The sequence below is a fragment of the Myiozetetes cayanensis genome, unplaced genomic scaffold (genome assembly GCF_022539395.1).
Source record: "Myiozetetes cayanensis isolate MyiCay16 unplaced genomic scaffold, myiCay2020 scf20-37, whole genome shotgun sequence".
NCBI lineage: Eukaryota > Metazoa > Chordata > Aves > Passeriformes > Tyrannidae > Myiozetetes > Myiozetetes cayanensis.
In genome coordinates this window covers 14,286,716-14,309,582 of record NW_026087412.1, presented here as the reverse complement: position 1 = coordinate 14,309,582, position 22,867 = coordinate 14,286,716, and the positions used below count along the sequence as shown (strand labels likewise).

The window sequence follows — 22,867 nt, the reverse complement described above, 5'->3', positions numbered from 1 at the left end:
CACGCGGGGATCGCCACGTGCAACAGCGCCCCCTGCTGGACCCCACGGAGCGACCGCGGGGTCTGCCCCCCCCCCCCGATCCAACAGCGCCCCTGCTGGCCGTGGTTGGAATTGCACCACCAAAACGGTTTTGGTTGGTTTTGGGTTTTTTGAAGGGGATTTTTGGGTACAGGATTATTGTTCCGTTGTTTTGTGGGTTTTTTGTTGTTCTACCAACACGTATATATCCTTTAATAAAGAGTTGTTATTTTTCCTTTCTCCACGCTTTCTCAATTTCTCTTAATTTCAGATTTACAGTTGCTTAGAGGGAGGAGTTTTGGTCTTCCTTATAACTCATCCTCCTTAGCAAAACACTTCTGTCTCATCCTTCGATGTATTTGGGGGTGGATGGGAGCCAGAGGGACTAAAAGGGTCCTGAAACCAGAGTAGAGGCTGTAAATAGGATGATGCCAACAGCCTGCATGTGGAAGGGTTTGCCTGGCACCACTTGCAACATGCAGAGAGATTGTTAGCCCTAAAGTGATGTGGGGAACCTCCCAAGTGTGGGATTAGGAATGAGGAGCTTTTTCCATGGAGGGTAGTTCATATGTCTGGGGAATAAGTAGAGGTGTGGGTTGCTAGAGATGGGAAGGGGGCAGGGGGCAAGGTTTCTTTTTCATGGATGTGGTTTGAGCTCCTCCCCTGGTTTATATGGCTGGAGTTTGCTCCTCTGTGGATCCCTGTTTAGTTCAAAGCTACATCCAACCTCAGCTCTTCAATTTATTATTTCATTTCTTTTACAGCTTTAGATTTCCCCCACGTATTTCATCCCACCTGCTGGTCAACATCACTCAGCAGCAGGGCAGGGGAATGTTTCCTTCTTTCTTTGATGCCCCTGAACAAGTTTTTGGAGGTCTGACACACTCTTGAACTAGAGAATTATTCAAGGTTTGCAACCTCATGGCTTTCTAGCATAAAAAAACGCAGTCTCTAATCACATCTCCTATTTTCTAATGTAACTTCTTCATCTCAATATTTATTCTTTCACCATTTATTGCTGTTTCCTTGCTTTTCATTACTTTTTCGATCATGTGGATGGGCACTGCTCAATACAGAGACCACATCTGTGTATCTCATAACTACTGGCAGTTAGAACTGGAACACTGTGGGTTGATCTGAAAATGTCCTGAGACATCCACAGATCAGCCTGACATCATTTTCAGCTTCTTCCCCCCTGAGATGACCCTGTCAGGAAGAGCTGCAGGTGCCTCATGCAGTGTTCCTGCAGAGCCTCGTGGTCACAGCTCCTGCTCCTCTGCCCATCTGACAGCATCACTGTCAGCACAGCAGCTGTCAAACTGTTCTTATTCGAGCACCAGCATGAAAACTGCTCTGGCTCGTGTCTGTAGGGGCAAAGTCGGGACACTGAGAGCCCTGGAGAAGCTCGTTCTGGAGCTGCTGACGGGATCAGTTGGCATCAGTTGTGGGTAAGGGCTGAGAGGTCACAAAAGGCTGTGTTGGTTGGCCTTGGGATGTTGTTTTCTGTGGGTATTTCTGCCCACCAGCAACAGCAGTGCTTCTGTGTGTCTCTTGGAGAACCCCAGGGATGCTCCTGCCCCTTCCCTGGTGGGCCAGGGTCATGCAAGCACCTTCTGGGTGACTCCACCACCCCCCTGAGCACCCTATTACAATATCTAATCACCCTTTCTGGGAAGAAATTTCTCCTAATGGCCAGCCTAAATCTCCCCTGGCATAGTTTAAGACTATGTCCTCTTACCCTTTCTCTGGTTGCCTGAGAGAAGAGGTTGACCCCCACCTGGCTATCCCTTCCTGGCACAATATAGACAAAAGATAATTTGAAGAACTAGTCAATAAAATATTTCCAATATTGATATTCCCAGTTCTTCCTATAAAAATACACGTGTCCATTTTAATGGACTTTAATTCCAAAGAAGTTGAAGGGTTCTGAGTCGAGGATGAGGTTAGAGCAGCACTCAGCTTGAGGGTGGGCACGAGCAAAGCCATGTCCTGCCCCATCGCTCGTGACAAGAGGGAAACCTGGGAGACAAATGGAGGCCTGACCGTAGCAACCTGGGAGAATATGTATCGAACATTGCAGCAGGGTGAGGAATTTGGTGTTTTGTGTTTATTGTGTGTGTGTATTTGTGTGTGTGTGACAAAGGCAAAGACACCCACGAGGATCTTGGCTGCTGTTAGTTGACCTTCCTGCAGCTATTTTTTCACCTCCTCCTGAAAATCAGTGTTTCACAGCCTAAATTTTGCTCCTTATCCAAACTGGCTGAAGAGGTGTGTTCAGGACTCCCCGGAAGCAATTCCTGCCAGAGAAGTGTCTCGGGTCTCACACTTTTTGCAGTTTGCACACAAACCCACTGTGTGCATTCCAGACTCCGGCTACCCCAGTCTGCAGGAGGAGTTGGGAGATTTATTTTCTACTCTCGAACACGCTCGTTTTGTTTGATTTTTGCTCCTGCACCCGGAGAGATCCGTGTGCTCCTCTGCAGAGCAGGTGGAAGGCAGATGCGCTGACTCCAGCAGGACCGATGGACCCGGGGATGTGGCTGCTCCATCTGCTGCTCAGGGCAGGGACCGTCCCTGTGCTGGGCACTGCTGAGGGGCACCTCAAGGACTGTGTCTAGTTCTGGGTTTCTCAATTCGGGACAGGTATTGAGGGGCTGGAGCGTGTCCAGAGAGGGACCGGAGCTGGGAAGGGGCTGGAGCAGCAGGAGCAGCTGAGGGAGCTGGGGGGGCTCAGCCTGGAGAAAAGGAGGCTCAGGGGGGACCTTCTGGCTCTGCAATCCCTGACAGGAGTGGGGAGCCAGGGGAGGGGGTTCGGGCTCTGCTCCCAGGGAACAGGGACAGGAGGAGAGGAATCAGCCCAAGCTGTGCCAGGGGACTTTCGGTTTGGCCATCAGGAGGAATCCCTTCCAAGAAAAGGGTGATGGGATACTGGAATGTGCTGCCCGGGGGGAGGTGGTGGAGTCCGCGTCCCCAGAAGTATTGAAGGAAAGACTGGAGATGGGCTGGTCGGCACGGCGGCGATGGGGCCGCAGGTGGGAATCGATGACTCTCAGAAGGCAGAGAGCTCTTTTTCCACCTTAAATGATTGTGGAATTGCGGGAGGCCGAGCCGCGGCGCTCTCCGCTCCCCGCGGGGTTTGGCCCCTCCGCGCCGCCGTAGCGCGTTGCCACAGAGACCGCGATGTCGTTCCGCGACCTCCGCAGTGAGAGCGGCCGGGGGGCCGGGCCGGGCCGGGCCGGGCCGGGATGGGGCACCCCCACCACGGCCACAGCGGCCCCAGAGAGCTCCTCTGGGCCGCACACCGAGCTGCGGGCGGGAGGGAGGGTCGCGGTGCCCCGGGGGGGCTGAGCATGCCCGGGGGAGGGGGGAGCACAGCCCTGCACTGTGGGAGCCCTCCCCAGCCCGTCGCTTAAAGCGTGTTTAGTAAAGAGGAGCGGTTCAGCATCGTTTCAGCCCACTGAATGAATCTCGTTAAAAAACTCACCTTCTCACTCAGGCGTGTTTTCTGTTGAAATGACATCGTTTATTTTAATGATTCAGGTTTATTTCTTTAACGGTGCTTTGCTCGGGGCAGGTCCCGTGGTAACCAAAGCAGCGTGCTGTGGGAGGTGGAGCCCCTGCCTGATGTTTAAGAAGGAATCCCTCGCTTGTTTTTTTCAGATTTTACCGAGATGATGAGGGCGCTGGGGTATCCCCGGCTCATCTCCATGGAGAATTTCCACACCCCAAACTTCATGCTTGTGGCAGAAGTGCTGCTGTGGCTGGTGAAAAGGTTGGTGGTGAGGCCAACAGATGCTGGGGCTCATGCTGGGATGTGGAGGGTGGGCTTGGAGCTGATGGTTTGATGTGAAATACAATGATATAGAGTCATTCTTTGAGCTCTGCTCTTCTAAATACCAGATAGAAATGTGGTAGGTAGCGGGTTTTTAGTTTAATTGTAGAGCCTGGAGTAGAAAATCCAATGACTCAGTGCTGGCAGAGGGTTCACCCAGAAAGTGGGGGCACTGATTCGAAAGTATCAGTGTTTCTCCCATGTATTCTTCAGATTCCGTCACCATCCTGCCCATGCCTGACCTTGGACCCAAACAGGGTAACCTGTAGTGAGAACTTCCCAAAATACAGCCACTTCTTGCATTTTTCCTACAGCTGTTGGTTCAGCCTGGTGTTGTCCCACATCCACAACATGTTTAAAAGAAATAAAATTATTCCATTCTAACCTACTACTGTCCACTTGTAGTTTTACAGCCACTTAACCCATTGACAGTCTTTGGCTAAATATTTCTGAATCTTGACATGTTAATCAAATTATACATTGTTTTCTCTCTCCCACTATTTCTTTTTAAGCTCCTCATAAGGTAGAATATTGCAGTTGAAGACACAACCCTTTGCCTGATTGGTGTTTTTTGGCCTGGATTCATCCTACTCATTAGTGTCCATTAAGTTTAATTAGCAAGCTGTTAGAAATTTGCTGAATGCTGTTGTAACAAAACAGGGAAATATTTAGAACCATTCAAAATTACTTGCATTGAGTTACCTAAACAGTCTGTAAAAATGCCGATGTTGCACTGAGGGTCCAAATGCTGAATTCACTTTTATTCCTCCCTCGTTCCTTCCTCGCTGGCGACTTCTAGAAGTTCCTGCCTTTCACTGGTGGTCTTTTCAAAGCATTTTACAGTCTGTCAGTTTGCTTCTTTGTAAGTTTTGTTTGTAAGTTTTGCGGTTTGTGCACTCACCCACCTTGTGCACCCCTGGGCCCCCGTCCTGCAGCAGCAACTAAACATTCATTCACCAGTCTTGTCCATGCTTGTTCTGTTTGATTTCTGCCTCACAAACGAACTGGCCTCGTTAATATTGCACGTGGATCTCTCGTCAGGATCTGCACCCCCTTCTTCCTGCAGGTATGAGCCTCAGACTGATATTCCTGCCGATGTGGAGACGGAACAGGACCGGGTTTTCTTCATTAAGGCCGTGGCTCAGTTCATGGTAAGTCTGCTCAGGAACAGCCTGAAATCCTGAAAATATGAATACCTGAAATCCTGGTTCCATGTCAGCTTTCTCTCTTAACCCTTTACAGTTTCCCTGCAAAGCCAGAAAAATATCCTTATCTCTTGTTAGTTATAAAAAACTAGCAGAAGATAGGAACTGTTTTGAAGCCATTTAAATTGTTCTAGAAGAGATCCCAGCATATTTATTGCTAACTTTGGGTGCCTGATTCTTTTTTGTGCTTGGATAGTCCTAAGCTCTGACATCTTCATTATGATACAGAGTCATATATTTGGTATATGTTTGGTGTGAGCCTTCTCATGGATCAAGGCACATGTTTTTCTCAGCTCAAACCTTTTGTGCATGAGCATACTTGAATTGGGCCATCAAATTTTTTAGTTTCATAGAATAAGATAACGTTCTTCTTCATATAATTCATATTATTGTGGTGCAGCGTGAGCCTTTGCTGTTATCACACACTTAGATAACATTCTTAATTATGTAAAAAGAACTTAACTGGGCTTGCAGGTGGCTCTGGAATCAATGGAAGTCTTTATGCTAATACCAGAGATTCATTATAATACGTAGATTTTTTTTAAAATACAGTAAGATAACATTGTGACCATATTTTCCTTCTCATTTGTGAAGAGCATGCACCATAAATTCTCTCAATTCTTCATCCTGTTGTATTCAGAGCGTGGTACATTCCTGTATCTATTAGAATGCACTTTTGAGGCCTGGAGCACCATCAGACCTATTTTGTTTGGAATTACAGGAAAATCCAAGTCAAGGATGTTTAACAAGGGACAAGTGTGGATGCAGAAATAACATTATGTGTACATCTGCCTTTTAATAGCTGATTTAATGCAAGAAATCCCAAGGGTTTTGGAGAATTACATATTATGGTTCAGAAAATGAAACTAATGGAAATTCCTTTAATCATGCTGCACTTAGTCTCAGTTAATTCTACAAGTTAATGTGGGGGTTATTGTAGATTTTCAGCATTTCCAGGTTGAGAAAAGCTTTTAAACATTTTCTTCATTAATTCACTGCCCATGGAATCCACAGTTATCTTCCCCAGGAGTTAACAGCTTTATGCATCTCTAGGCAGATGAGAGATTTGATGGAGACAGATTTGTCTGAGGAGAGAATATCAGGAGAGATTCATCATCATGAAATACAACTGCAGCTTTGCTCTCCTTTACTGATCAAGCCCCAGAGAGCTGTTAATTTTCCACACAGATTATGTATTGCTCTGTGTTCATGGTGGGAATTTACCAAATGTCTCCTTTCCAGACCCAGAAGTGTCTGCAGGGTTGCCTTAGGTGGGTTTTTAATCCTTTCCCCACCTGGAGCTGCCTTAGTTAGGAGGGCTCGATGCTTGGCTCCTGCTCAAGCCCCCTTGGATCCAGATCTGAAGTAGAGTGCAACAAAAAGCCACTTTCCATGAGTTTATCTCATGGAAATACATTCATGAAAACATCCTTAGCAAACCAAGGTACCAGATTTTTTTGCAAGAGTCAAAATTTGGCTCTCTGCTAATAATAAAACAGCTTGTAAAGTCAGGCAGAATTCTGCCTGTCGATGCCATTCTTGCTGTATATTTGTATTTTCTATTGCATTTTAATAGTCTGATCATTAGAATAAGTAGAGGTGAATTTTCATTATTCTTTCAAACTAGAGTTGTTGTAAAATAGGGGACTGTTTCAAGCTCTCCAAATATGAAGTTACCTTCTTGACTAAGCTGTGCTATTGGGCCGATCTGAAAAATATATGTACTTGTCCATGTATTTTCTTCTCTTTTTAAAGTAATATTTGAGTGGAAACCCATTTTTTTTCCTCTTAGTAGACCTTAATTTCTCTGTCTTGGGAGAGCTGAATTTCGAGCGGAGCTGAAATCAGAATTTCTGCCTTTAACAACATCCTTTATGATTTAGGGCATCACTTATGTTTGCCTAGGGGATGTTTAATAGAGTGTGTCAATGTAATGACACATTTCTCTTAAAATTTAATACCTGTTGTTTCTGCCATTAATTTTTTAGACTTCTTCTACCGAAAGGGAAGGGAGCTAAACATTTTCTAGTTACGCCATCAGGAAGACTCCCTGAAAGTTTAATCTGAAATTTGTGTTGGCTCCTTGGGACTGTTCATTTATGATACAAACTTGTCAGGAATTTCAAGAGCAACATTTGTGTCCTTTCTGTGACAGATGCTCTTTTTTCCCCTTTATTATTCTGAAGTATAAAAATAAAAGATTATAACTTTTATTGTTCTTTTCCATACTGACCTGTCTGTACTTTCCAGAGATGGAAGGCAAGGGAATAAAATTACTAATATCATAGCAGGGAAAAATTTGAGAGGAGCAATAAAATATTTTACAGGTGCTGCTGGAAGAGAAGACAGTTAAATTAGGATAATTGATCTTATTCTTGCAACTCATTAAGGGTGAAATTTACCTCTCTACAGCATCATCACAAGACCTGGGCAGCACTTACTTTCCACTTAAACTCAAATTGAGTTTAAGTGGAGCACAGTTGGGTTTTTTTTTGTTATCTTAGCGCAGGGAAGAAATAATGGATAGTTTGAGGTTTTTCTGCAAATGTTCTGACGTGCAGAAAGGGCACAGGTTTCAGAAAAATATCTTCCAGAAGGATCAGGCTTATGCTGAGGCAAACTGGTGTGTCCAAACTGGAGGGTTGATTTCTGCACGGTGACCCCGAAAAGAGCTTTGCAGTGAGGAGGTAAACGAGGATTTTGTTCTTGTGAATGATGATTTCGTTTGTTCTCCCCAAAAACAAGGCTACCAAAGCTCACATCAAGCTCAACACTAAGAAGCTGTACCAGGCAGATGGGTATGCAGTGAAGGAGTTGCTGAAGGTCACCTCTGTGCTCTACGGGGCCATGAACACCAAGGGAGTGGAGCGTGCAGACCTCAGAGAGGAAGACTATGGCAAGTTCAAGTTGGATCTCGGCTCAAAAGTAAGGAAAACTTGTACTCCTGTTCTGGGCAGGGCAAAACAAACCCCATTTTCTAGCTGAAAGCTTAAAGGGAGAATGTTCTGGAAGGTAGTAGGTGTGGTTTTAACTCAGGCTTTCTGTAGTTGAGGTGTTGTGATTTTATGATTTGCTTTGATCTCAGTGCATTCTCAATCAGAAGCACGATACAATGCAGCAGTGGCACAGAATTTACCCTCTTTGGTTTCCACTGCTGTTGAAATCATAGAAATGTTGGGGTAGGCTGGAACAAAGAGTATTTTCTCCCTACTAACCTCGTTGCAACAAGAGGAGCTTGCAAAACACCGGCTGAAAGTTAATTTTGCCCATGTTAAATGTTGTGGATTTTCTTTGTGATGCTGGGAATTCTCTTGCTATCCAGTGCTTGTCGTTTTGTTCCCAGATTGCTGACCTGAAGGCAGCCAGACAGCTGGCTTCTGAAATCACCTCCAAAGGAGCAGTTCTCTACGACTTACTCGGCAAAGAAGTGGAACTCAGGGTAAGTACAGGCTGGAGAGTGGGGAAAAACTTGGCTTCACTGAGTGCTGCGAAGGAAAAGGTGAAAATAAAATCAGAGGTTCTTAATGGCTGCATCTGGCATGAATATTCAGTGAGTTTGGAGGAATGGCTCTGACAGTTTTCATTCCCTTCCCACTCATGTTCATGCCTAGATTGCAGGAAGCCTGAGAGAAGGGTTTGGCATTTTCTCTTCAGCAGGAAACTGAAATACTCCCTGCTGAACTGTTTGGAAATGCTAACTTGTAGTGGTGGGGAGGGATGTATCCATCAAGAGAAATGATGAATGCCTTTAGTTTTCCAAGGGTAAGACTCATTTCCACTTCAGTCAGTAGCTGAAGGGCTGCAGGGTACAGGTTCTTCAGCTTAGCTGTGAAATCACAACCTGTTGCGTGAAGTCAGCGAAGTGTCCTGAAACGCTGCCAGTAAATCTTGCATTCTTTTCTTCAGTGCTCTTATCTGCAGTGCTGGGGGGGTTATTCATTTTCTGGAAATGGACATTTAGAGAAGGGAAACCCTGCACGTTGTGGGAAATGGTCAGATTTGCAGTATCTGAGCTGCAGGAAGTGTCCCCTTTAGAGCTGTAAACTGTTAACGGCTCCCAGATCCTTGTCTGACAGAGTGCAAGTGTTTCAGAGGGTGGGTGATAACACTGGGAAGATTAATCCATGGAACACTGCCTTTCCTGCTGGAGCTGTACATCAGCATGGTAATGCCACAGTGTGAAGGACATTAATATTTCAAAAGACAGAAATGATAAGCCAGTTTAATTCAATGTACACAGTTATCACAGAGCTGTTAATCAGTTCTCATCTTGTATTCTTTACTTAATTCTTTAATTTTCACACAAATGCTGCCTGATGTGTTAATATTTGCTATGGAACACTGAACTTTTTTGTTCTGGGTGTCCCTGTAACTCCACTCAAAGTCAAATATAGATCAGTATAAGGCATCATTTTAAAAAAAAAAAAACTCAAGCACTGCTTTGGAATTGGGCATTGTTCAGCCACTTTAAATGACAGCTTTTAGGAGACTGACTTTAGAGCTGGGCCCTAGAAAAGGGACAGGCACAAGTGCAGTGTGCTGAAAGGATGGGATGAAAAATCAGGAGGTGAGGAAGTCCTGAAGTGCAGCCACTTTTCAGTGGGTCCATTAATAAATCTTCAGGGGAAGACTCTTTAAAGGTGCCATTTCTGAAAGGGTGGTATTTCTTAGAGCAGCGAGCACGTGCTTCTTGTGGCACAATGGCTGAGTGCACAAGACAGGAACAACTAATCCTGTCCAGGTTTGACAGATAGGACTTGTCCTTAAGAAATCCTGTCCTGGGAAAGATGACCTTTGCTTCCATGTCATTAGCTCTGAGTGTATCTCCTGAAGGTGATGTTGGCAGCGTGGTGAGAACCTCCAGAGAGCAGCAGAAGAGCCTTTCATGCTCTGTTTCTTGTGATTTGGGGCTGGTTCCAGCCTTCTTCAGTGATTTGTTAAACCTGAAGGGCCCACTTGGGGCTGGTGTGGTAAATGTCAGGTTTGCTACATAAGCTGTGTGACAAATTTGGGACTTGAGCCTGGAAAAAGGCCAGCAGTTTTCAGGCACAAAGCCACGATGCTGCAGTAACCAGTTTTTCAGTGGAATTATTTTCCAGTTCTCCTTCTTTAATTATGAGCCTCCCAACTCTACCTTTCACGTGAAGGATGAAATTTGCTCCTCACATGAGAGGTTTAGACCCAATTGCTGCTGTTTTCTTCCCCCACTGTTGGGCCTGGGGTTCTTGTCACAGAGCCAGCGCTGAGGGCAGTAAGGAATGACCCTTCCACATCTCCCACCTCTTCCCTGGATCCTTCAGAGGGTTGCTGAGGTGCTCAGAGGATCTCAGGGATGGCATCTTCTGCCTGCCCTTCCCACCTGCTTCCAGGTGGGCAGTAGGAGAATTGCAGTTAATGCTGGCTTTGTGTAGAGAATTAGGGCTTCGTTGGTAATATCTAATTAATTAATCTAAGGTTGCTTTTACTCTTTTTTAATGTGCAGGTTGCTGATTTCCACTGGTTGCTTTGTTTTGACACTGCATGGCTAATTAATGCTCACAGTAAATGGCACTGGCAGAGGGTTTGTCCTATTCAAGGGGGTTAGAAGAGTGTGGTTTGTTTTTTCATTCCATTTTATCTCCTGATCCCTGTTGCATGGACTAAAATGCATCAACAGCTGTGACAGAGTTCAAATGAGTTTGAAAACATGGGGGGGGTTTATGTTCCCCAAACCTCTTTTTTCTTTCTTTTTCCAATCCATTCATTTCCAGATATTTAAATGAAGGCTCTTCCTACCTAGGCTTGCATAGGCTGATGGTGCATCTTGTTTCTATCCTAAGTGAAGATGGCTTCATTTTCCAGGAACTTTGAAGGAAATGCCAGCATTTGGCACTAATGGGTTGTCTAGGTCTGTTTTTATAGTCTGAGCAGCTTTTGGGGAAAGATGATTGGGGGAAAGTGAAGTAAAACTCATCATTTCCTTTAGAAATGTTGAGTCTAATTTGTGCCACAACCTTTACCTTCTCTGTTGGAGTCTTTTTGCACATTATTTGTGTAGGAACTGTGTAGAAAAGGTTTATACATTAAATAAATTTCATCGCTTCAAGTCATGAGACACTTTTTTTGAAATAAATTACTTTCTGAATGAAAACAAATTTCAGCTAGAGAAGAGTTCAAGGGAGTGGTTCTATTAGATGTATTGGAGATAGACAGTGCTGTAAATGTATGTGCATATTTTGGGGGAAGAGTTTAAGTCTGTATTTGTTTTCCTGGAAATGTGGTTCTCTGCCTTTCTGATGCCTTTGCAGATACATTATTCCCTGACTGAATAGGTAGTTCTTCTGTACATGTAAACTGCTTCCAAAGTTAATCTGTAGTGTAAGAGAAGAACATTTAATTAAGGACAGAGGAAGAAACAAAACCTGCAGGATTTTTTCTGAATTCAGACTATGATGCTAAATTTTTGGGGAAAACAAAAAGCAAATTAAACCCCCAAATTACAGTCCTCTCATCAGATGAAAATCACAATATAATTGTTGAATTCCATGGGAGCTGTGAAGAGGCACAGTGTAGGTTCTTGGTGTCCTGTGGCACTGCAGTGCTGGGAACACAGAATTTTTATTTTAAAATGCATGTAAACCTTACCTTTGGGGGGTAACTTTCACTTTCCAGTCTTGCTGGTCCAAGTCTTGGAGCACAGAAATTGCAGGGTGGATTTGTAGAGGGTAGTGGAGCTGATGAGTGAGTTTTGGTACCACCCTGTGAGATCCCCACATGAAAAACAAATTCCACGTACGGAGAAATATGTCTTTGTCTTCCTCGTTTCCTTTCCTGCCAAGGCAGTTTCTCTGCATTGCTTTGCTGTGTAACCTTAATTTTCAGAGTATTTCCATCTGGCTTTGGAAGAGTAACTAGGCATGTTGAGTTCTGGTTTTCTGTAATATGTGTTCTGCTTTTTTTTTTGGATGAGGAAGGTAGAGGTTGATTTGGGTTCGAGGTGGGGATGGGAAATTTTGTTTGGATTTCTTTCTCTGTCTTCCTACACTATACTAAATGAGTGAAGAAAATAAGCTGAAGTTGAAAATAGTCTGTGATTAAGGCTGCCAAGCCCCAAATCAAGGAAAGCAGCAACAGAATTAATGCCAGTGCTTGGGCAAAATGCAGCACTGCTTCCCTATGGATTCAGTTTGGGTTTTTGGGACTTGCACATAGACAAAGATGTTGAAAAAGCCAGTGGTCGTTTATATCCTAAAAAAATGGCAAAGTGAGGGAAATGGCCAGATTAATCTCTCTGAGGGGAAGGAGGGGTGATGAGGTGATCCCAATAATTCCTTAGCTCCAAAAAAACCCCCAGCAATGAGCCTTATCAAGGTGCTCCTGAGTTATCCCACACTGGACATCCCAAAGTGAATATTCATGGCTGTTTCTAACCCTGGCCTGACTCTTGAGTGCTTCACACTCTGCATCTGCCAGAGGTCCTGTGGCCACAGGAGCCTGTCAGGAAGCTGCCCTGCTTAGACTTGCTGAATTATTAGACACAGGAAGATGATGAAGCAAAAAAATTCCAAGGGAAATCTGTCTTGGTGCTGGTGGCAGGCAGAAAGATTTCTGACCTTCTCGAGGTTGTTTGCATTTTACTTACTTAGCTCTAAGCCCTGTAAAACTGAAGAAAAATGAAAATAATCCTTTTTTTCTTTTTTATGGTGTGTAGTTTGTGCTGAGGAGGAGCAATGCAGAGGGTTTGTTTTCTAATGCTCCTCTTGGCACTTGAACAGACTGTTTATTCTCTGTAAATAAAACAATTTCCGAATTTTGGAGGTTAAAGCTTTCAACAGCCAGATAAAGTGCTTGCCAGTCTCTGGAGGATGGATTTTGGAAGGGGGTACAGGGCATTGCTCCGAGGGTTGTTTTTATGGATGCCACAGCTTGTTCCAAAGCTGATGCAAGTCACTCCTTAGTGACTCCACTCATGAAACACTGGAATGAAACTCCTGGGAGAGCCAAAGGCATTGAGATCCAGCTGTGGAGCTGAGGCAGTTACAGCACAGAGAGTTATCACTGAGGGCATTAAACTTGGATCTCTTTATCCCCAGCTTTTGGATTAAAGAGCCCTTTTTCCTCCCTGCCTTCCCCTCCACGCCCACTCAGGGCAGAGGGGGGTGCGATTGGAGGGGTGGCTGCACTTTCTGAGCCCTTCAGAACGGAACTGCAAGAGGATTATTTTATTTGGAATGTTGGAAGCGTTTTTGCCATCTGCCAAATGTCACTTCTGGGAACCCGAGGCTGCCTGGGGGGAGGCTGCTGATAAACTAATTTCTCTCGTTCCCTGGGCTTTGGTTATGAAACTGCCACGGGTAGGATTTCGAGTGGAAAATTTATATCTGGAAATTGCCACAACTCTGGAGAATTACCTGGTTTACTTCAACGTTTTTGAACTGTCCTGCTTCTAACCCAAACCTATCCTATCAGTTGGAGGAGTAGGGCTTGTTGGAAAGTGAGAGGGCCAAAATGAACCCTTGCAGCTCTGACATTAAATTGGATTCATGCTCTCCTGTAGATTGCTTTGTCCATAACCATGCTTGTGTGCTACATGGATATAACATTTGTGGGTGTATTTTATGTAAGAAATGGATTTGTATGAACTTCCCAGGAGTACTTAGCTTGAAGACATGGCATCAGCTGTAAACTGATGGGTGGCACATTTCTCCTGGTGGGTTGGGGACCAGTTGTGTCTGTGCATTGGTAGCTGGAAGATCTGAGTTCTTATAGCTCAGTTCTAGACTGTTTTAAAAAGCCATTCTAGTTTGGCAAGGAAGAAAATCCCATCTGCACCATCTTTTATGTGTCACAGCATTTGTCAAAACCTGTGTGAGCCTGCAGGAAGTTCCACTTAATTAAGCTAAATCAGGAACACTGTCTTGTGAATATCTGGTGAGATTTTGGGTGTTCATTATTGCTGTTCATGAGATACAAAGTACAGCCTTGTGAAAATTTTAATTACAGAAGAGGAAAATGTACTGACTTACATTTAAGGACAAAGATTTTAGGTATTTTTAGCTATTTAAAATGCCTTTTTTCCTGCCCAAAGTGATCCAGCTGATGTTTCTGTCGCTGCAAACAAAACCTGGTCCAGTGGAAGGTGTGGGTTGGAGCGAGATGGGCTTTGAGTTCCCTTCCAAGCCAAACCACTCTGTGATTCTGTGATTCCATGAAAACAACAGCCACTCCACTCACTGCTGCTTGAGCTTTCCTGGGAGTGGAAACCCAAGTTGTATGGCAGTGCTTGCTGGAGGAAAAGTTCACCCTCTCTCCTTGGGGGACAGTTCTTGCTGCCACCTTTGCTGCAGCTTTTCTCCTTGATGTTGCTTTTTTTCCTAAGAAAATCATAACCCTTCCTGAAGTTTTCTTATGTAGGTAAGGAAATTCCATTTCTGATGCTGTTGCAGAAGGATGTGGATAAGAAGGAGAAGCTGGAAAGATTTTTTTTGCCTGACTGGATGATGTTGTTCTCTTGGTGAGAGAGAACAAAACTCTCCTCTTTTTAACTTTAAAGAACCACCAGCAATCTACCACTGCCCATGCTGCCCAAGGCCATTTCTATCTGTTTGTATTAGGAATTCCACTCACAGCCTTCACTTTTGCTCTTCTGGAAGAGAGGTCTTCATTGTCACCTTCCCATACTCTGGAGGGGACATCCCAAAGCTGGTTAAGGACCCATGCAGGGCCTCAATCACGGTGTCCAAACCCCCAGCTATCCCAATGTGTACAAACCATGGCACAAGGAGATCTGAGAGATCTGAGATGGGAAAACATGGATGGGAAATGTCTCCATGGATTCCCTTTGAGGACTGCTGAGGTGAGCATGAAAACAAGCAGCATAGCCTGGAAGCAGCAGAATTCTCAATTATCAGTACCTTTAATCTCTTGAGGGGGAAAATGGGGTTTTGGGAAGGGTCAGATTCCTTCAGAAACTCTGGATTGTTTTTAATGTCCCTCATGAGACTTCCTGTTCCTATATATTGATGTCTAGTTATCGATTCCCTTTTGACCTGTGGTCAAAAACTCATAGAAAGAATCACAGACTGGTTTGGGTTGGAAGGGACCTTAAAGCTCACCCCATTCCACCCCCTGCCATGGGCAGGGACACCTTCCACCAGCCCAGGGTGCTCCAAACCCCATCCAGCCCAGCACTGAACCCTTCCAGGGATGGGGCACAAATCCTCTGTGGGGCAAGAACCAATGTGTTAGCAAAAAGCTTTCATTTCTGGTCTTCACCACAAAAAAAAGGGTGTTTAGAAACCTCTAATGTCCCCCAGAGACGAGTAAATCCTTTACACAGAGGGAGTTTTGAAGGCTTTAAGATCAGTGTTATTTGCTGAAGTGGCTGCAGTGCAGTTTTGCTCTAAGGAAATGTCACTTTTGGTGCCCAGATTGGTGCAATGTGTGCAGAACTGGCTTCAGTGTGAGCTCCCCGTGTCCTGTGGGAATGTCCAGGCTCTGTGCTGCTGTGTTGAGCAGTCAGCTGATTTTTGATTAGAAATCTTGCTTTGTAATCAAATTCTCATTTAGGAAGAAAACAAAGGTTTTGAGTCTAAACCAGTCAATAATTTGTATATACTACCAGGTGGCTTTGCCCAAAGATTCAAAACTTGAGGAATTATTCTCAGCCTTTCCAGGCAGCACCAAATAGTCCAACCAGGGAGGAAAACCAACCCCACCAAGTGGTGTCTTTTGTGTGCTTTCATGGATTTTCTTTAATTAGTTCATCACAAATAATGTTACACATGCTTCCCTGGTTTTTAAGTCAGTATTCATCAGATAAAGCTGTGGCCAAGGAGCTCCTGGACTACTTGGAACAGAAGCTCTGGGAAGTGATAAACAATCACCTCATTTTTTCTATATCTCTAATCTCTCCTGAGAACTCTTATTATTTTTAATGGTTGATTTAAAGGAAACCCCTGGAGTAGGATAATGTGTATTCTGGTGAGTACACCTAATTACAAAGAGTACATTAGATGAACGAGGCTGTATTTTTAATTTGCACACTTTTTTTTTTTTTTTTTTGGAACACAAGGAATTGTGAGTGCAGGTGGTAACGAAATACCCCCTGTTGGGATAAATTCAGAAAATTGGGTTTGCCTTCAAGTAAAGCCTATTTGTATCAACAGGTTTAAGCAAGAACAGATGTGCCTTTGTGTAAAGACAGGCTTTAAAAAATCCCAGTTGTCATTTTTCTGTGTGTTTTGTATTGGGTAGGAGATACCACTGAGGCTGAGTTGGGCTGAAATAAAAATATGTTTTATTTGTTCATGCAGGAAGGCAGAGATAGTCACAGTGGTTGTGTTACATTAATTTCATTTAATTTGCTAATGGCCTTACAATGTTTACACTGACCAGCTGTGGTATTTGAGAATAAAAGTGCTTTCCCCCACATGCTCCTGATCTTTGTGGGATGTTTATCCAGGCATGTTATGTGAGCTGCCTTCCTTTTAATCCTCTTCCATGTGGCCAGTTGCAGGGTCCTTCTTGAAAAAAGATATTTAAAATAAAAATTTTCTCTCTGAGAGTGTTCATAGGACAACAAGAACTGGCCCAGTGAGGGGTACCTGGGGAAGCAGTGACAAACATCCACAAAAACATTTGTTGACAGCTTTGATAGTCTCAAAATACATTTATTTTTTCCATTATATTTGCATTTATATATTAGTATTTTTTCCATTATATTGAATATCTTTTCCACTTAAACTTACTACTCCAAAGAGTCAAAGTCAGATTAATGCTGCTCTTTGTACCAGTGAAGTGGAAAATGTACCTTTGAAGGCAGAGTTTTAGGGGCAAGCTGTGTGTCCAGAGGATCCTCCTCCCTGTCTCTTGGGCTGTGAGTGGGTTAATTGCCCTGACCTTGGGATTTTCCAGTTTAACCCCCAATCCACAGTCTGAAAATACAAATTCCAGCTTTTCCACTGCTCTGCACTGCCCTAACAGCTTTTCCCAAGCACTTGTGGCTGTAGAACTGAACCTTGTAGAGAACAATGTGGATTTTGTGCACAAAGTCTGTGGTCTGTACAGGAAACTTCACAGGAAGCTGAGGGAGGGTAGAAGATTAAACTTGCATAAATTATTCCAACTTAAAAAGGGCAGATCCTCAGAAGTTTCTCTAAAACCATCAGTCCCCTGCCCTGCCCCCCCAGTGCCGGGCCCTGTGTGCGTTCTGGGTTGTTTCACTGAGGGCAGATCGGTGAGGGGATTGTTTGGAATTAAAAATGACAATCCTTGCTGTTGCTTTTATCTCTCTTTTTGCAAGTGGGAAGGAAAATAATTCCCTCCTCCTGCTGTGGGGTTGGAGGTGTGTTGGCTCAGGGCAGAGACCTCCCTGATGGTGTCAGAACCACGTGCAGGTGGCAGGGCAGTGTCTGCACCAGGCTGGGCCAGGCAAGGGACTCACAAACAAAGAGGGGTTTTGCTGAGCTTCTGAAATGCTTGATGTTCCCAGAACAGCTCCTCAGCTACGTTATTCTTGCCCATCTTCCTCCAAAAAACACCTACCTGTGGAATTAGTCAGGACTTTGTATCTTGTTTCTATCTTATTTTCATGCAAATTAACTTCCTGCCTTGGAGTTCGAATTCCTCTGTGGACAGAGGGATGTTCACAAGCACTTTAGTCCGTGTAAGCTGTCACTGCCACCAACAGATGTGACTCCTGTCACTCTCTCCAACATAATCTTGTGCCAGGAAAAAAAGCCTTTGTGCAGCCTGTGGTTGGATTGCTCAGAGAGGAATAAGCTCAGCAAAAAAGCTGCCTTTTTTTTTGGTTTTTTTTTGGCTGGATGAGCTCCCAGGTTGGGTTTACCCTGCAATTCCTTGGACTTGAGCTGGTGGGGAGGGAACAGGCTCTGCCCATCCTTAGCTGTGCCATCTGGAGTGTCTGGCATGGTTTTAGCCAAGTCCTTGTATCTGCTCCCAGAATTCACCCTGGATTAAGCTGGGTTTGCCTCTTGCAATGTGTATAAAGCATTTTTAGGTTCTAAGTTGGGTGTTTTTTGAGAGGTGCTTTCTCCATCTTTATCCACATGTTACCAAATGTTTTTCCAACCTAAGATGGTTTTAAGGACGTTGGGCTGCAAAATTCTCTCTCCTCCTCCTCCTCCTCCTCTCTCCTCCTCCCAGTACCAAGCAAGCAATGCAGTTGTTCTTATGTAATGACCAAGTCAGTGTTTAAGACATCAGACAAGTGCACCCCTAAGCACAGGTGTCCTCAAAACTGCTGAGAGTGGAAAGGGCTTTTTCCATCCTTTGGGATCTAAAGAAGGATCCCTGGGGTTTTTTGAGGAGTTTGAACCCCTCGTTTATCTAAACCAGAGAAGCCCAAACATCTGCAGAATATAATTTTCATGTGGGGGCACATGGAATATTCTGAGTTGGAAGGGACCCCCAAGGATCATGAATTCAATTCAACAATCCCACAATGTGCCTGAGAGCATTGTCCAAACATTCCTTGAGCTCTGGCAAGCTCTCTGGGCTGACCATCCCAGCTACCTGCAGGGTTTGGTGGCTTCATAATCCTTCTTGCTCCACAGTTTTTGGGACACTGTGCTCTTCTACCTCCCCTGCTGATTCCATGGGTTGTGTTGTAAAGGTGAAGGAATCTTTGTGCCCGCCTTGCATACCTTGCTCCACATGCAAAGCCAGGGCAGTTGCCAAAAATCTGCCTCCAAGAACACTTGCAGGCAGACAGTAGCACTTAACCACTTAAGTGGCTTTTTCATCATCTCCTGTTCTTTAAATCATCTCAGCTTTGGTGAATAAACACTAAATACTATCCCATTTATTATGCAGATGATCCCATCCTTGTTGCTTGATCACCCTCAGTTCTGCTTTGTGCAGTGTTGAAATATATTGGTGTATTTTTATTTCGTAGGAAGCAAGAACAGAATCTATTGCCAGACCTTTGGAGATAAATGAGGCTGAGAAGGTGATGAAAATTGCCATTGACAGTGTTCTGGTAAGCAAAATTATACTTATTTAATTGTGAAATTATAATTTCTCTGCTGCAAGAAGCTCTTTTTCTCAACAGTGAATGAGGTGAGGCACAGTGAGGCTGAGCTGGCAGAAATCTCACCTGCAGCAGGAAGGGTGAACACATCTAGCAGCAGCATCTTGGACATGTTGAGATCCTCTTTGCTGCACTGTCACCCTGTGCAACTGTTGGTTCAGTGTGCAGAAACATTCCTTCATCAAACAGCTGCACTTGGGCTCTCCCTTGGGAGAAAACACATTTTAGTCATACTCCCTGCCTCTCTCAGGAGCTTTGTCCCAAAAGCTGTACAGAAGGGATAAAAATGGCCTAAATCAGCCCAAAAATCTGCATCCCCCCACCTTGTCTAGGCTGTGTGAGCTCTGCAGGGTGTGGGCTGCAAGGAGTGACCTTGGTGACCCAGAATGTGCTGGGAGCTCTGGAGCTGGGAAGCCGAGCTCTGGAAGCAGGCTAGCTGAGCTCAGGGGTAAGAAGAGCTGATCAGTGCTCATCACTGGCACTGTGCTAATTAGTGCTCATCACTGGCACTGTGCTAATCAGTGCCCTGCCAGTGCATTGTTGTGCTTCTCATTTTGGAGGAACTTTCGTCTGTCCCAGTTGTGGCAGCTCTGTCCTTGCTCCAGTGCTTGGGTTCCTGAATTTCTCTGAACCTTTTGGTACACTGTGGGAGGATGGTGGTTAATTAAATCCTAGTGATTACTATCAGTTATTTAACTGCAGACTGTATCCAGTCCAGGTGTGGAATTACAAGGAGTGGAGCTGCAGCTTTAATCAGCCAGTGCGTAATCAGTAGATATTCCAGGTGATTTATGTTTCTGCTCCTGCTCACAGTCTGTAGGAATATTAGAGGTTGTTAACATGCATTTCACATTCTAGCAGTAGCACTGATGAACTAAAAGCTGCACAGTAAACTGATTGGCTTCCAGCAACAGGTACCTCAGCTAATTAATTCTGGCCCACTTAATTAAGTGACCTGTTGGAGCTGAGCAGCACCAACAGTTGCTGCTGGAATTTCAGTAAATCTGAAGTTCTCTCTCTCGTAAGAGCACACTGATTGTACTCAGCTCATCCTCATGAGCTGGAATATTCCCATTCCCCCTCCTGTAGCACCTGTGTTAATGTTCAGGATGCCTCCCATATTTTGAAGAAACAGATAAAGCAAGATTTAGAACAGGATGAAGATATTCAGGTAGAGTAAGTTCTTTACAAATGCGACCTTTACCTTGAAAAGAAAAAAAAAAAAGTCTGGAAACCAAAAATTCCCTAAAATAATACCAACAAATAAATGCATTTCCCATCTGTGTTTATTCAGATAGAATTAAGGTTGGAAAAGACCTTAATGATTCCATTAAGATAGGTTTCAAAAAGATCTTAATGATTCCAAAAGATAGGCTTCTACCTATCTTTTACTGCTTTTCCAGTGAGAAGGAAAATTAAAGCTGTGGGGTGTCTTTTTTCGTTTTCTTCTTTAAAAATGTCTGAAAAAAATAAGGTATTTTAAATTTACAAATATCCAGTTAGTTCATTATCCTGGCCACGAAGAACTTTTTAATTTCCATTGCCTGCTTGAATAAACACAGATGAGATTATACAGAACAATGTTCAGCATCTGAAAGATAATTCTAATTCTTCCAGTGCCAGCCATGGTTCACCATCCTTCTCTTTCAGGAACAAGTCCAGAAGACTAAAGACATGTTGAATAACGTGGCTTTGGATGAAGCCAATCTGGAAGCCAAGATCGAAAAGCGAAAATTGGAACTGGAAAGGAGCCAGAAGAGGCTGCAGACTCTACAGAGTGTCCGGTGAGGATTGTGAATTGATTATCTATTGCATAAATGAGTTTTAGCATAAAGGGTGGAACTACTGCAAACAGCCCCTCTGTTCCCACAGGCTTCTACCATTAACCACCAGTAAAAAATCCATTCTGTATCCCTTGTTGGGATCAGTTCCTCTCATCCTAACGGTGCAACAGCCTGACATAAAATCTGTAGAGTCACAGAACCACAGGCTGGTTTGGGTTGGAGGGACCTTAAAGCCCATCCTTTCCACCCCCTGCATGGGCAGGGACACCTTCCACCAGCCCAGGTTGCTCCAAGCCCCGTCCAGCCTGGCCTTGGACACTTCCAGGGATGGGGCAGCCACAGCTTCTCTGGGCAGATTTCACTGAGCAGCTTGTGCTTGTTCTCCCCAGTCCTGCTTTTATGGATGAGTACGAGAAGATTGAGGAGCAGCTGCAGAAACAGTACAGCAGTTACCTGGAGAAATTCCGCAATCTGGCCTACATGGAGCAGCTCCTGGATGATCATCGACGGGCAGAGCAAGAGCTGTTTGAGGTAAGGCAGCTCAGAGATGGTCAGCAGGACTGTAGAGCCTGCAGTGCTTGTCCTTACAACAGAAAAACATCACCACTGTCTGCAGAGCCAGCTCTGAGTGAGTGGCAGGTGATGGACAGCCCAGTGAGTGTCACAGCTCTTGTACCCAGACATGACAGCACAGCTTTATTTGCTGAGTTACTGCAGTGAAACCAGTGTAGTTATGCCCCTTGTCAGTCTCTGACCCACTGAGTCATTTTCAGTTGATGTTTTTTTGTACATGAAGAAGGTTCTCATTGTTGTTAATCTCTGCTTACCATACATTAATCAATGTATGTACATACATACAGTGTATGTGCTAAGAGATATTAGGTGATTATTTTTACTGTCTGCCAACAACTGCTATAAAAGGGTTCAATTTCCTCACAGTAGCAATGGAAACAGCAAAGAGCATCAGTGAGGAGATCCCATATGGGGATCCTCCCCCATAGAATTCGGTTTTGTTTGGCAGAAATTCTGTGTCCTGTCAGCTTGCTGAGTTGCATCAGTTCAGGGGGATTCTCCAGCTGGGTTCTGTGCATCTGCAGGGAAAGCCACGCTGTATCCTGCTAAGAAGTCTCAGATATTTTGCTTCATTATTGGCTTGAGGGATAAAATAATTTACCTGTTCAAAGGTGACATGGGCATTTGGCAATTTGTTAATCCTGGTGAACCAACATCAGCCCCCTTTTTATAAAGTCTGTCTCTGGAGATGTTTTACCCCCTTACATCTGTAGTCAGCTTGCTATTTTCATATGCCTGGTTTTATAATCTTCTAGTTCTTGTCCAAATTCTTAGCCCTGAAAAAGAAATAAGTCATCAATTAAATCATAATCTTGAAATGAAGCCTAAAATCTGATTTTTCCCTTCTGTTCAAGTGCCACTGAGACTTAATATCCAAAGGAGAAATGCTTTGAACTGAAACTGCTTATAAATCCATGAGCAGAAGTTTGTTAATGAGTTGGCAGCTCTTTGGGGGGGATTTTTGTTAAAAGATAATAAGACAAAGAAAAAAGCCTTTGTCATTCAGGGCTGTGCCGTGCTTAGAATATGGAAAGCATTTTTTTAGTTTCCTTTTTCTCCTCCTTTCTGTGAGACACCTGGGAATCCCCTATGGTTTGGCTTTCCATTTACTGGGATGAGCACTTCGGCATTATACAGAATTAAAGAGTGGAAAAGCTTGTGACAAAAAGGTGTGGGTTTTCTCTGCACACTTCTCTTGTACCTAAAAATACTTCTAATATATCCATGATGAAACTCCGACCAGCTTTTTGTGAGCAGCAGCACAGTGGCCCAGGTAGCCACAACTGCTCTGCTGTAGCAGCTCTTGCTTTGGCAGGAGAGGAGGTTGTGAGAGCCAGACTTTGAGCAGTGCTGGAGTCTAAACTGTTGCTTGAAGTCATTATGAGATGTCAGTCCTCAAAATCAAAATCAAAACTCCAGGACT

General features: G+C 44.2%; 1 protein-coding gene across 4 annotated transcripts in view; it reads left to right on the top strand.

Annotated features, from left to right (window-relative positions):
- The first annotated feature begins 2,524 nt into the window (after positions 1-2,524).
- Positions 2,525-22,867, top strand: part of CLUAP1 (clusterin associated protein 1) — a 51,474-nt gene continuing 31,131 nt past the window's right edge. For 2 of the 4 annotated variants that reach the window (XM_050317698.1, XM_050317695.1), the window contains exons 1-8: positions 3,164-3,220; positions 3,679-3,790; positions 4,917-5,001; positions 7,801-7,980; positions 8,399-8,494; positions 18,953-19,036; positions 20,738-20,871; positions 21,261-21,402. In XM_050317698.1, the coding sequence (XP_050173655.1) occupies positions 3,199-3,220; positions 3,679-3,790; positions 4,917-5,001; positions 7,801-7,980; positions 8,399-8,494; positions 18,953-19,036; positions 20,738-20,871; positions 21,261-21,402 (855 nt within the window). In that variant the 5' untranslated portion in view covers positions 3,164-3,198. Of the gene's footprint in view, positions 2,662-3,163; positions 3,221-3,415; positions 3,515-3,678; positions 3,791-4,916; positions 5,002-7,800; positions 7,981-8,398; positions 8,495-18,952; positions 19,037-20,737; positions 20,872-21,260; positions 21,403-22,867 lie in introns of those variants that run through there. The other 2 variants (XM_050317696.1, XM_050317697.1) reach the window with 2 other exon arrangements.